Here is a 14,100-nt window from a genome sequence, read left to right as displayed (position 1 = left end):
CAGACCTTAAGATTTACTATGAGGCTTCATGCATGATATGGCTAAAAGAATGGGCAACTTTAAGTGATCCCGATCTCTTGGACCTTGAAGGTTTCAACAACAGGTTTACATGGCACAGCTACCTTTGGCATGAAAAAGTAAAATCGCACAGAGGCTTCCTATCACATGTGTTTAGGAGGCCACTGTATGAAGTTTGGAACAGAATTAAAAGCCTAATAGAAAGGAGAACCCCAAGGTGGCTGTCGCCAACAGAAATTTTAACAATCAAAAAAACGAACATGGAAACAAACTGGCTTTGTTATGAAGATCTCCTTATAGAAACTGAAGAGGGATGGAAAATCCTATCTTATGAACAATTGAAAGAAAAGGGTATAGGCTGGCTACAATATCACCAGATATATGATTTGTTCAAAAAAGACAATAAGAACCACGGTTTCGAGAGTAAAAAATCTAAATTTCAACTAGAAATACTGGAAGGTAAAGAAAAATTGTTAACTAAGATGTATGACCTCCTTCTAGACTGGAATACGAAAGATGAAGCTACTAAAGAGTGCATGATTAAATGGGCATTAGATCTAGGTCATAATATCAGTATTGATCAGTGGCAAAACCTTTGGAAGTACCAAATTAAATTTACAGCTTGCACTCTTTTAAAAGAAAACATCATGAAAATGATGTTTAGATGGCATCTTACGCCGGTCAAACTTGCAAAAATTAATAAGTCTAGTAATAAAAAATGTTGGAAGTGTAACATCAAAGAAGGAGACTATTACCACATGTGGTGGCTTTGTGAAAAGGTAAAAATCTATTGGGAACAAATATACAATGAACTTAAAAGACTGTTAAGATACACGTTCCCAAAAAGACCTGAAGAAATGCTACTAGGAATTTTAAGCAGAAGCATAAAGAAAGGAGATCACAAACTTTTCATGTACGCCACCACGGCCGCAAGGGTTATTCTAGCGCAAAAATGGAGAACAATGGAGGTGCCAACAATAGAAGACTGGAGAGAGAAGTTGATAGAATACTCAGAGCTAGCGAGGTTAACGGGGAGAATTAGAGACCAAAAACAACAAAAGTTTCAAAAAGAATGGGAAAAATTTATAATTTATAGGAAAGACTACTGTAAGATTTAGCAAAAGTAAGACCAAGGAGAAAACAAAATGGGGAAGGAAAAAAAAAAATCGGTAAATGGCCATTACAAAATGCAACAAGAGGGTATGTAACCAGGACGTAAATATACAGCCAAGAATAAAATGGATAAGGGTATCTGGTAAAGCATATAGGGACGAAAATAATCGGATGGAAATAAAACCATAAGAGAGAGAGGGGGAAGTCAAATGGGGGAAGACGGGGCGAAGAAGGAAATGTGGATCAGGAAAGAAAATATTGCAATTTGAGATATAAACCCAGGTTGACGATTTGTATAAGATGATAACTTTATTTGAGGGATGTAAGCTGTAAAGGGATACCTGTGGATTACTTTTCCTTTTGGGTATGGTATTGCTTTTTCTTCCTTTTTAGGTGATTTGTTATTGTATATAAAATTAATAAAAAATTATATGGAAAAAAAACAAAGAAGGAGACTCTAACACACTCCTTGGCAGCAAATTCCACTGTCGAACAGCCTTACTGTCAGGAAGTTCTTCCTAATGTTTAGGTGGAATCTTCTTTCTTGTAGTTTGAATCCATTGCTCCGTGTCCGCTTCTCTGGAGCAGCAGAAAACAACCTTTCTCCCTCCTCTATATGGCATCCTTTAATATATTTGAACATGGCTATCATATCACCCCTTAACCTTCTCTTCTCCAGGCTAAGCATGCCCAGCTCCCTAAGCCGTTCCTCATAAGGCATTGTTTCCAGGCCTTTGACCATTTTGGTTGCCCTCCTCTGGACACATTCCAGCTTGTCAGTATCCTTCTTGAACTGTGGTGCCCAGAACAGGACACAGTACTCCAGCTGAGGTCTGAACAGAGCAGAATACAGTGGTACTATTACTTCCCTTGATCTAGATGCTATACTCCTATTGATGCAGCCCAGAATTGCATTGGCTTTTTTAGCTGCTACATCACACTGTTGACTCATGTCAAGTTTGTGGCCTATCAAGACTCCTAGATCCTTTTCACATATACTTCTCTCAAGCCAGGTGTCACCCATCCTGTATTTGTGCCTTTCATTTGGTACATGTAAGACACTTTAGTTTTTTTCCACAGTTACACCCCCCCCCAATAGCCTATGTCTCCCCTCTTTGGTACCTCATCCCCCCCACCCTGATACTCTTGTATGCTGTTTAACAGTAAAAGACAATTTGTGTGTGGCTTTGTTTGTGTTTGTGTGCTTTGCTTAGCTAATTTCCCCCGCAGCCTCTTGCTCTATGTTATTGCCCTGGCTTTTGATTCTGACTGACAGCATATTGGAAGCTCACCACGCGATCAGCAACTTAAAACAAATGCCTTAATCAAATGGACAATATCTCCAAATTTGTGTTTTCAATGAACTTCTGTACTGTGGAGATAATTAGAGGAGGAGAGCTCCAAGGTCTGGGGATTTCTGTAGGAATTACACAAGAAGAGAATGATTCTTTGCCCTTCTGTTGTCTGAGGAAATCTGATAAGTAAGTCTCACTCACAAATTGGGGTGGAATTGTTACAGTGGAGCCTTGCTATACTAATGAACTTTGGCAATGAGGGCTGCTATTAAGCATAATTCCATGTTAGACACACAGATGAGGATACTGGGGTGAAGGGGCTGTGCCACATGCAGTAGATTACCACTTGCTTGCAGTATTATTACTCTTAACTCAGTGCCATCTATATACTTTGCTGAGCAGCATACAGGGAAAAGGTCCCTAACTTTAAGGAGCATATAATCCGGGCATCCCCAAACTTTGGCCCTCCAGATGTTTTGGACTACATTTCCCATCATCCCTGACCACTGGTCCTGTTAGCTAGGGATCATGGGAGTTGTAGGCCAAAACATCTGGAGGGCCGCAGTTTGGGGATGCCTGATACAATCTAAGACCCCATTTGTGCCCTGCATTTAAAGTAGTACTGTGCCACTTAAATATTCCAGGCTTCCACCAAAGAATCCTGGGAACTGTAGTTTGTGAAGGGTGTTGAGAGCTGTTATTCCCCCCTACATTACCCAGAGTTCCCTGGCAAGGGCGACTGATTGTTAAACCACTATGGAAACTGCAACTCTGTAAGGCAAATGGGGCTCTTTTAACAATTGTCAGCACCCTTAAGAAACTATAGTTCCCATGATTTTTGGGGAAGCTTTGACTGTTTAAAGTGCTTTAAACATATAGTGCAGGTGGTCTCAATGTTGACAATGGGGATAATAAGAAGTTGGGTGGGAGAAGCAAAAGTGGCGAGTGAGTGTGAAGGCAGGAACTGAAGACAGCAAAGCTAAGGGTAACGTTGGACAAATGCTAGCAGATTCCCTTACAAGTTTGGAAGTTAATCACCCTGCTTTGAAACATAAACAGATGGGGGTTTTGGGGTGGGGTGGGGGGGTGAATTCATTCACTTTGCATTTCATTGTGATCCTACTTAATTAACACTTTACAAACCAAAACATGAGTGAAACCTTCCAAAATGTGCCCTTTTTAACATTTTGCACTGAAGTTCTCTGAGAAAGAGAGAGAGAGAGAGAGAGAGAGAGAGAGAGAGAGAGAGAGAGAGAGAGAGAGAGAGAGAACAAAAGATGTATAGTAGAGGAAATGTATATACAGTAATAGTGACCATAGCCTCCCTGCCTCCAGGCACATATATGTTAACTGGAATTGCATTGAAAATACATACAGAAAGAGAAAAGAATACAGAAATGGGAATGAGTTTTGTTGTGCAAAGCGTTTTTAATAGAAAACATGTGCTGCCCTATTTATGGGAATGGGAGCAAACTGAATTTAATAAATTTGGGGAAATGAGAAACAGAGGAAAACTAAAAGTGAAATTCACCCTTCCATAGAATTAGCCCTGGTTCTTTATCCACACTCAGTCACTGAATGACTGCAGAGAAATGTGCTCATCTACCCCACCAGCACCATGCTGACTGTGCATAGGGTGGAGAGGTTGTCAGTTTTCTAAGAGAACAAGCAAATTCTGATGCAGTGATGGTGAGGACAGGTCCCGCTGAAGCATCCTAACATCAGTTACAACTAATCCTTCATGTACCTTTTGTCATCCTTGTACCACTGGAACTCGGCTGATGGAACTGCAGAGGCTTCACATTGGAGGATGCCTTTTTGTCCCACCGGCACCCCGGTGTTCTTAGTATCTGAGATGTATGGCGGGTCTGTAGAGAAAGGGACAAGTTGTTCTCTGTGGCTTTGTTTTTTTTAAAAAAAAATCATTTTCATTTTTATTTTATTTTGTTTGGAAAATCACTTTGCTTCGCCATTGCTTTGAGATCCTTCCCCTCTCCAGAGTTTCACTTGTGCCGAAAACAAACCGCCAACGGCAGACGTTTCCTTGGCCAGATGCACTTGAAGAATCAGTGACCAGATTTTACATGCATTCTCAAAGGAACCAGTTCCAAACTGTCCACACAGTTACACTTTCTAACTCCTGCCCACTTAATCAATGCATCCTCAACTCTCTGCTTCTTTCCAAGTCCTGTTGGTGCAAGATGTGTGTTTTGAGAATGCTTGTGTGTGCAAATGCATGCAAGTCCATGCAGGAATGTGACAACAAACACATGTGTATGCCTAACTGAATATGGACTTACCTGTGTGTGAATGAAGAAATGTGTGAACTTGTCTGAGTTCTGCAATGAGGGGTATGTGTGAAAATCAGTATGCAAGCATGCAGACAAGTGTGACCCATTCATTGGGTGAACTGGACATTTCTGCTGGGATTTCACTAGAATGAGATGCTCCCAATTTACCATGTTACTGTTCAGCCCCCTTTTGGAAGATTTACTGTGGTGCAACAAATATAGGTCTGTAGCTCAAAGGCAAAGCATGCACTTTTCATGCAGGATACCATATCCAACATTCTTTAGTGGATGGTTTAGCTTTAGTGTTCTGCAACAGAGGACTCCAACACAACCGTTGCACTAGCAGAACTCATGCAACGGAATGGTCAATCCACTGTGCAATAAAGTGACCAGAAATCTGCTGATGCATTCTTGTGCACAACAACATTCTGCTAGCACAAAACTGTTTTTTGTGTGTGTGTCAGTGAAACAAGTATAGTGCTACATAACTTTAACTTAGCACTACATTGGGTACAACTCAAAAGGTTCCAGGTTTGTCCAGCTTCATGTAAGGTAGCTTAATATGTTCTTGTGAATTTATCTCTTGCTGGTATTAAAAGGTGCAGAGAATATGCCAAGGAAACACAGAGAATGCACCAAGAAAGACTGTGGAAATCCTTCCAGCAGCACCCCCCCTACTGCTAAGCAGCAGCAACCTACAACCTGCCCTGCAACAACCTACCCAATACTCACAGTTCACTGTGACTTTTACTCTCCGCACGACAGGAGTAGCAACATCGTTGGATGCACTGCATTCGTACTCCCCTGACTGCTCCCGAGTGATGCCAGTGATCTCCAAGTACTCGTCTTCGCTCATGAATCCCACGGCTGCAGAAGAAAGAAAAGGATCAACCTTGACTAGGCAGCAGTGGCTGGTGAGATACATAGAAGCAGTGTGTAATGTTCTCCAGGCATGCATCTTTCACCTGGCACTGGTGCTGCTGATGGGAGTTCTAGATACATCCCTTAAAACGATCCTCTCCATTTGTTTGCCGGGATATCTTGATGTGGATGAAAGGAGCATTATATATAAATGAGGTGGTAGGCAGCCAAGCTTGGCAGGCTGCCATTGATAATCCACGTGCGGAAGACACCAAATCCGCTGGCTCCTTTGAAAATGTGTGTTGGGAGCGGGGAGTTCCCTTCACTGCCAAGAAGAGAAATCCCTGGTCCATGGCTTTCAAGCCGAATCAAAGTGCATACTTAGCCTCATTTAGCTTACGTTGATGACCCCCTTCAGCAGACTTGAGTCATGCATTTGTACACACACTATCAAAAGAAATAAGAGTGCTTTTCTGCAGTGGTGGGGGCATCTAGTAAAAGGAAAGAGTCTCCATAGAGGTCCCCGGTGCCAGTACTTGGGATATGTCCAAGCTAGAGACATAAACTGGTTTTGCACCAGTTTCACTACTATGGTTGCCACCACCACCTCAATAATATCAAGAACTGTGGTGTCATGAAGGGAATAAGCAAAAGGAATTCAACCCCCCCCCCAAAAAAAAACCCCAATATATTACAGTACCCAAGGCTCGAAGGTTGTCCATACAGCATACACTCAAAGCACATGGCTTTTCCCATAGAATCCTGGGAACTGTCATTTACCCCCCAAAGAGCCACATTTCCCAGTACCCTTCACAGACTACAATTCCCTGCATTCTTTAGGGGAAGCTATGTGCTTTAAATGTATGGTGAGTATGCAGTCTTGGGATGAAGTAAAATGAGATAAACTAGTTTCAAACTAGCATTTGCAGTTCAGACATTCCCTCAAAATGCAAAACCATTAGATTATATCAGCATTAAAATACCTTTGGTATAGAGAGTCATTTTTTTTGCAAATTGGAAAGTTCAAGTTTGATTTTGAAATGTGGGAAAAGGAAGAAAGAAACTTTACCAATCCCTTTAAAGGATGGGAGAAGGGTGAGGAGGAAGAGAGACATAAATAGAGCTGTCTTATTTATTTCTCTTAAATCTCCCCATCTCCTTTTATCAAATCTTTTGCAGCCCGGGTTTTGTAATTACTGAGCAGAGCATCTCTGAGACCGGTGTCACACTTAATATTCCTATTAATTTTAAATGTTAGTCCTTGGTACATATGTGTGGCAATTGGTGTCATATTTTAATTAGTCTTGCCCTACACCATCTGAAATTAATAATAGCTCGAATTACCAGTGTAATTTATAAATTAACATTGCTGTAGCATTAGGAAATAAATTAGCTGTGGACAGCTGTTTCTGGAACTGGACGACAATGGCAGTGAGAATATTTTATGGGGGCGGGCACAGTACACACATATAACGTGCCCCCCAAACAGGGACTGAGCTAGTTTTACAGGAAGACAAAATGCCCTTTTGCAAATACCCAGGGGCATGCAAAATCTTGCAGTGAGAGCTGTACTTCTGCAGCCCTCTTATAAATGACAGCACCCTTACAGCGCATGGGTGTATCTCAAATACATTCCTGGGAGGGTGCAGCAGTGTGAATGAGAGATGACTGTGCCAGCCAGGACACTGCATAGGGACCATGATGGGAACTGAAATCCCTCCTTAGCATTACATTCATCAGTGCCTTCCCATGTCTGAGAATTTCATCCCCCTCACCCCAAATGGCATACTGTACAGAGGCATACTGTCCTTGAGGCTTCCTGGTTGCCTCTAGAGCTCTGTGAACTCCTGCTACAGGCCGGCAGCACTCACAGGGTCCCCTCTGTTTTCAGGGAAGGAGAGGAGGGGGGTCTGCACTCCTCCCAGGAAAAAAAAACACAGAAGCTGGAAATGTCAAGCAGTTACTGAGCTATTTCTCCCCAAGTCCTTCCCCTGGAGAGACATAGAGCCAGCAGGAAGGAAAGTCCTCAATGTTGGAGCTGGAACTGAACTGAACAGCTCAGCCGGCCTGCTTTATATAGGCAGCCGGCTGTCAACACTGTAACAGCAACAGCCCAGGGTATCCCACCTAAATTAACTGACGTGGACCTGAGTGAAAACTATATACCAGACATCCCCAAACTTCGGCCCTCCAGATGTTTTGGACTACAATTCCCATCTTCCCCGACCACTGGTCCTGTTAGCTAGGGATCATGGGAGTTGTAGGCCAAAACATCTGGAGGGCCGCAGTTTGGGGGTGCCTGCTATATACTGTACACAATACCCCTGGTGGCCAGGGTGAGAACTTCAGTACATAACACTTTGAACCTCTCACCACTCAGAGACTGGGGGTGGGGGTGGGGGTGGCATGCAACAATACAAAAGCTGTCTTCCACACCTCTGATAAAGCAAAGGTCCCTACTGATCCCCAGAGGGTTGCTGCAACCCCAAATTATAACCTGTGCAAGCATGTCTAGCAGGGCCTCTCTGACTCTTATCTCTCCCATGGGGTGAGCCCCTTGCACCAGACCACTCTCTCTTTCACACACGCCAGCAATATTATTAGAGCCCTCCTGTCAAAGAATGAAGAATTTAGACAGGATTGCCATGCAAACCATCTGTAGCCAACGGATGGCCCATGTTTATAACTGACAGGCCCTGATCTCAGACCCCTCCAAGTGTCCCTATTTTCCAGGGACAGTCCCAGATTTACAGAAGCCATCCCAGTTTCTGATTTGATCCTGGAATGTCCCGCTTTTCCTTAGGACACTCCTATTTTCATCGGAGAAATGTTGGAGGGTATGGAGTTAAGTGACTCTTGAGCCAAGGAGATAAGTATCTATACAACGTTTAGAAAACACCTGAAGGCATCTGTTTAATGTTGTATTTTGTGTGTGTGTGTGTGTGTGTGTGTGTGTGTGTGTGTGTGTAGGGCATGTGATCTTATTTTCTCAAGCAGATCGAAAACAATGGTTTCTCAAGACAACACCCTACTATAAATATGGGCAGCTTAAACACACTTTCTGAATATGCAGCCGTCCTTTACTAAACCCTCATGTCTCCAATAACATGATTTGTTCCTTACCTTGGAAGGAAAAAGGATTAAGAGCCCTTGTAACAGAGAGAGCCTTGCTTTCCTTTTCAGAGAATTGTTTTAAAAGAGGGTACTTAGTTAACTTCTCAGCCAAGTCTTTCACAGAAATGAATACCTAAATTGGATGGATCTACTTAAGTCAGAAATAGTCATTGCCCCCTGTGGTCTTCCATACACAAACTCAGACCTTGTTCTTTTATTCCCCACTAACCTTTGCTTAAAGTCAACGATTTGGAAACTTTGGTGAAATTCTCATGGGTGAGGTTTCAGGGTTTTTCTTATGATTGATTTACTTTTGAGGTGGCTGGTGGGTGTTTGTGAGTGTGCTTTCTTTCATTCTACCAATCATCTTCCCAGTGACCTGCGCTCTGCAGCTTCCCTGGGTGTCCAGGCTTCAGTGAAAACCCAGAGAAAGGTACTGGTATTGTAAGGGTATTGGGGGTGCTCTCCACAAGAAATGGTGCTGATACATATTTCAGTCTTTATCTACAGGTGTACAAAGCAGCGGACATCATTCAGCCATCTGTACTGTCGGACTCAGATCCAGGAAGTAACTTTTGGCAGCTTTTTCTCCAACATAAAAACTTGGGCAGCCCTACTCTCCGCCTCTGTGTTTTACGCCGATGGGACCTGTGTAATTTCCCCCTCTGTTCCCGAGCTGGTGGAGCGGTGCTGAGGCTCCTGCTCAGCATCCCCGAGCCCTTTCATTCCCTGGCTACTTCCTGCCACCCCCTCCCCTTTTCCTACTGCTATTTCCTGTCCTTCTTCTCCCAGCCGTCCCTGCCCAACCTCCTCCTCCCTCTCTACCCTTAAGGTCTTGCTGGGCAGTGCCCTGACAGGTATCATAAGGCAACTTCTCCCAAGAAGCGCAAAAAGCCAGGGCACAAGAAGAGTCCCACTGAGTCAGACCAAAGGCCTGTCAGTACCCCAGCATCCTGTTCTCACAGTGGCTAACCAGATGCCTGTGGGAAACATGTAAACAGGGCCCGAGGACAAGAGCATTCTCCCTGCCTCTGGTTTCCAGCAGCTGGCATTAAGAGGCATAATTCCTCTGACAGTGGAGGTAGAACATGTGTAGACAAGCTAAAGCCCGGGGGCCGGATCCGGTCCAAATGCCTTCTAAATCTGGCCCACAGACAATCCGGGAATCAGCGTGTTTTTACATGAGTAGAATGTGTCCTTTTATTTAAAATGCATCTCTGGATTATTTGTGGAGCATAGGAATTCGTTCAATTTTTTCCCCAAAAATATAGTCCAGCCCCCCACAAGGTCTGAGGGCCAGTGGACCGGGCCCCCACTGGAAAAGTTTGCTGACCCCTGAGGTAGAACATAGCCATTGTGGCTAGTAGGCATTGATCAACCTTTCCTCCATGAATTTGCCTGATCTTCTTTTTAACAACATCCAATTTGGGCAGCTTCTGGTGCAATGTTTCCTGGAAAAAGAGGAAAAAAGCACACACCACCCTTAGGTTTTTTTGCTGCCACAAGGTAATTTCAAAACCATGCGCCAAACTTCTGTGGAAATTATAACATGTTCTGAGAACAAAGCAGAAACATTGGAGCTTCTTTCACAGGGGAAGAATGTTTTCAATAAATTGGAAGATGGGTTGGTTGGTTGCTTTTGACACAGCACTAATTTAAATTCCTACTCAGGAGACTCACTCAATGAACTGAAAAGGAAGGTGGGGGTTGAAGTTCAAGGGGGAAAACACAACTCCGAGGAGTCCCACACATTCCAAATCTTCCACAAACACCCACACCTCCGCCTCAAAAAAAATCCTGAAGAGCAGCTGCACTAGCTGGTTGTGGCAAAACAAAACGAGTCCTGTCAAACCTTGACGAATGACTAATAAGTTGTGACAGCAGCATTTGAAGGAAATTGCATATTTCCTCAATCTTACCCTCAGACTCTTCTGCCCTCTGCTATATGCACACAGACATATCCCTTCTGCATGTTCCTTTTCTGCACACTCATGACAATCACTACCTCACAGATGAACTTAGAGCATCCCTTCCATAGAAGCCTGAAAGGAGCTGAGACTTCTTGATGCTAAATTATCCGACCTGTGCCTTCCCTATTGCCACGATGATGAATTGTTAACATCCAGATGCCTCTGAGTTCCCAGTTCTGGGATTCCCTTTGCACCCTCCCTTAGCTTTGGGGGAGAAAATGCTGAGCTCGTCAGTATCCAGCATAACCGAAGGGCACGGTGTTGAAGGCATTATTCCAAAATCAATATCCTTTGGTTTGGGCGGAGGGGTTGCGGGTGGGAGAAAGAAAGAAAAAACAACCTGCAGTTTTGTGTTCCAAGAGCTGCCCTGAATACACTGAAATGAACACACATGAAAATGGGGGAAGGATCCCTTTATGGCTGACCTAGAATCAGCAGTCCCAGTAGAACAGTGCATTCTGCTGATAAAGTGAATATGCAGCTATAGTCCATGCACAAATTTCACTTCTCTCTGTACTATATATATAGGCAACAAAAGCTTGCTGGCTTCCTAATGAACAAAGAACTGAATTTTCTTCCCTCAAGTGGATGCAGGCCATTTAGTGAGCATAGCCCACACTGGAGCTTGTGCCAAAAATCCCAAGCAGCTGGAAGAGCACCGCACACCTCCTTTCCAGCGTGTGGATGGTTCCTGTGGTAAAAGGAAGTTGTGCTTGATTTTGCGTGTTCAGATCCCGAGACCTCCCCCATAAATAAAAACACATTTGACTCAAATTTTGGTTTTGGATTTTGGCAGAATTTAGGCCACAACTCAATTGATTACAGATAAGTGAGTGGTTGCATAGGCTCTGGTTTGACTAGCTCCCTATGCCCACGGTAGGTAGTGCTGACCCAGGGCACACCATAGGTCAGCCAAGGGTAAACACCTGGGGAAGGTCAAGAGCCTGGGAGCAGACTCTGTCCACTCCGCAGATGCTCCCCGGGACTGAGGCATGGGCACAACTCCCTACCAGGAGTTGACCAAACCAATTAGAGTCCTTGGATTCCTTTAACAGAATACCCTTCACATAGGGATTGGCACAGCTCCTCATCCCTAACCACCTTGAATCAGTGCCTATCCACAACCTTACAAGTTGTGACGATTTGCTGATTTGCTACGCAGCAGGTGAAACCCAAATGGCAACAGCCAATCAGCCAAGTGGGGAAATTCCTACCGAGCCCCTGTCCCAATGACAGATGACACACGACGGCATAGCAAGGTCAATCACTGAAAAAAACCCCTAAATATAGGGAGAGGTGGGTGGGTGTTCTGATGCATGAGTGAAAAGAGGAAGTTCACCGGTGCATGGGCTTAAATAGGTCCCTAGAAGCCCTTGCCTTCTTCCCATTGGCCAAATTGCACCCAGTAACGAGGGACCTCCAATCGGGCATTGTGGTTATCCAAATGACCCACCCACAACCTTAGAGGTTCAGTCACGTTGATCTCACCGCAACACATGCCCTCTGTGAGGAGGACATGATCTGTCAGCACACAACAGACGTCAAAGTAACTTTGTGGTCAGGGGTCACTCTGTTTTCAGCCTGTGTCACTTTTGCACAAGGACCCGTTGGAATTAATAAGACACAACCAGGGCCGGATTTAGTTTTGATGAGGCCCTAAACTACTGAAGGTAATGTGGCCCTTTATATGTCCAGCTGTCCTTTGTCAACAACAAATTGTCACTGGTTTTTTTTTGTGTTGAATCTATGCTATATGGTAATTTATGGACCTAAACCACAGAGCCTAGGGCTTGCTGATCAGAAGGTCGGCAGTTGGAATCCCCGCAACAGAGTGAGCTCCCGTTGCTTGGTCCCAGCTCCTGCTAACCTAGCAGTTTGAAAGCATGTCAAAGTGCAAGTAGATAAATAGGTACTGCTACAGCGGGAAGGTAAACGGTGTTTCCGTGTGCTGCTCTGGTTCACCAGAAGCGGCTTTGTCATGCTGGCCACATGACCTGGAAGCTGTACGCCGGCTCCCTTGGCCAATAATGCGAGATGAGTGCCGCAACCCCAGAGTCGGTCACGACTGGACCTAATGGTCAGGGCTCCCTTTACCTTTTAGGTATCTAAAGCCATTTGCACATAACAAAATATGTATTTTATCAAAGTAATTGCTGAACTGAAATACAATTAAGAAGAAGTATTGGGGGGGCAAGAGAGTGGGGCCCTAAGCTATAGCTTGTTTAGCTATAAACACAACTAATTTAGGTCCGTTCATTTCCATGGGTCTACTCTAAGTAGAAGATAGCAGGATACGATTGCATGTCACACATGCACCAATCATTGTTTTGGTTCTTTTGGGAAGCCTCTGGACAACTGTGTTCCAATCCCCACATTAGTTCAAGAGCAGGTCAGCTCATACAGGAATTCACAAAGATGGAATCTGTCAAGCATCCCGATCATGTGGGTAATTTTTTTTTAAAAAAATAAAATCTCTGAGTGCGAGGCAGGAAAATTCAGCACTAAAAGCTTCCTTTCTCTCTCTTTGTTCTTCCAGGATAGTGCAGATTAAGTTGAACATGGAATGAATGATGATCCCAGCAGGGAAAGCTAAAGGCACATGCTCAAGGTCACTTAAGATGGATTTGGTACCCTTTAGCACCCTTTAATCACTCTGCTGTGCTTGGAGTCAGGGTGGCTAAAGGGGGCAAAAGATGGATTGCCCACCACCATCACACTTTCAATGAATGTTTAAAGGTGAAGTAGGAAGCCGGATTCATGTTAATAGTTACATGAAGACAGAATGAACACCACATCATGTACCAGCATCAAGAAAAAGCTAGTCTCCATGTATCTGGTTTCATGGCTTATGGAGAATCAACTATCAATCCAATGGGACAGAGGTTAGAAGTGTTGTGATCTACCAGCAGTTATTTCATCCTAGCTACAACAAAGGACCTCCCCATTGGCTCAGCTGATAAACCAGCAACTATTAGCTCCTCTCCTCCTTGAATTCTCTCCATTCCAGCTGATTATTACTAAGAACTAGTGCATGAGCTTTCTTTCTTTCTCCTCCTGCCTCCCCAGTCCATTTTCCTTTTGTGTCATGTAATTTAGACTACAAGGCTGATGGCAAGGGCTGCCAGTACTGATATCTGGAAGCCACTCTGGCATCCTTTCCATTTTCAGCTGAATAAATACTTTACTACAAATAGTTGAAACAAAGCAAGAACCAATAACATGCTCCGGCTTATGCAGGGGTCATGTTGCAAAAAAGCAGCAAGTAAATGTCAGAAAGGAGTAGAAGCGGAAATCGGAAGCCGAGGCAGATAGACAGGCAGATTGAGTTCTTCCCTTCTCCTTCTATTTTTCCTTCTTCTCTTGCTGTCTGTACCCTCTTTCTTCTCTCCCCCATTTCTACTGCTGGATGTGTGCTGCTTGGCTCCCGCTTTCTCCCGT

At 44.0% G+C, this 14,100-nt stretch overlaps 1 protein-coding gene across 3 annotated transcripts in view; it reads right to left on the bottom strand.

Annotated features, from left to right (window-relative positions):
* The window catches only part of NTM (neurotrimin), an 836,512-nt gene that overhangs the window by 29,390 nt on the left and 793,022 nt on the right, over positions 1-14,100 (bottom strand). For all 3 annotated transcript variants that reach the window (XM_035139811.2, XM_035139813.2, XM_035139812.2), the window contains 2 exons: positions 5,450-5,584; positions 4,174-4,294 (listed from right to left, as the gene is read on the bottom strand). In XM_035139811.2, coding sequence (XP_034995702.1) covers positions 4,174-4,294; positions 5,450-5,584 — 256 coding nt within the window. The remainder of the gene's footprint in view (positions 1-4,173; positions 4,295-5,449; positions 5,585-14,100) is intronic.

The sequence above is a fragment of the Zootoca vivipara genome, chromosome 15, assembly GCF_963506605.1.
Source record: "Zootoca vivipara chromosome 15, rZooViv1.1, whole genome shotgun sequence".
Classification (NCBI taxonomy): Eukaryota; Metazoa; Chordata; class Lepidosauria; order Squamata; family Lacertidae; genus Zootoca; species Zootoca vivipara.
This window is presented reverse-complemented; position numbering and strand designations above follow the sequence as displayed.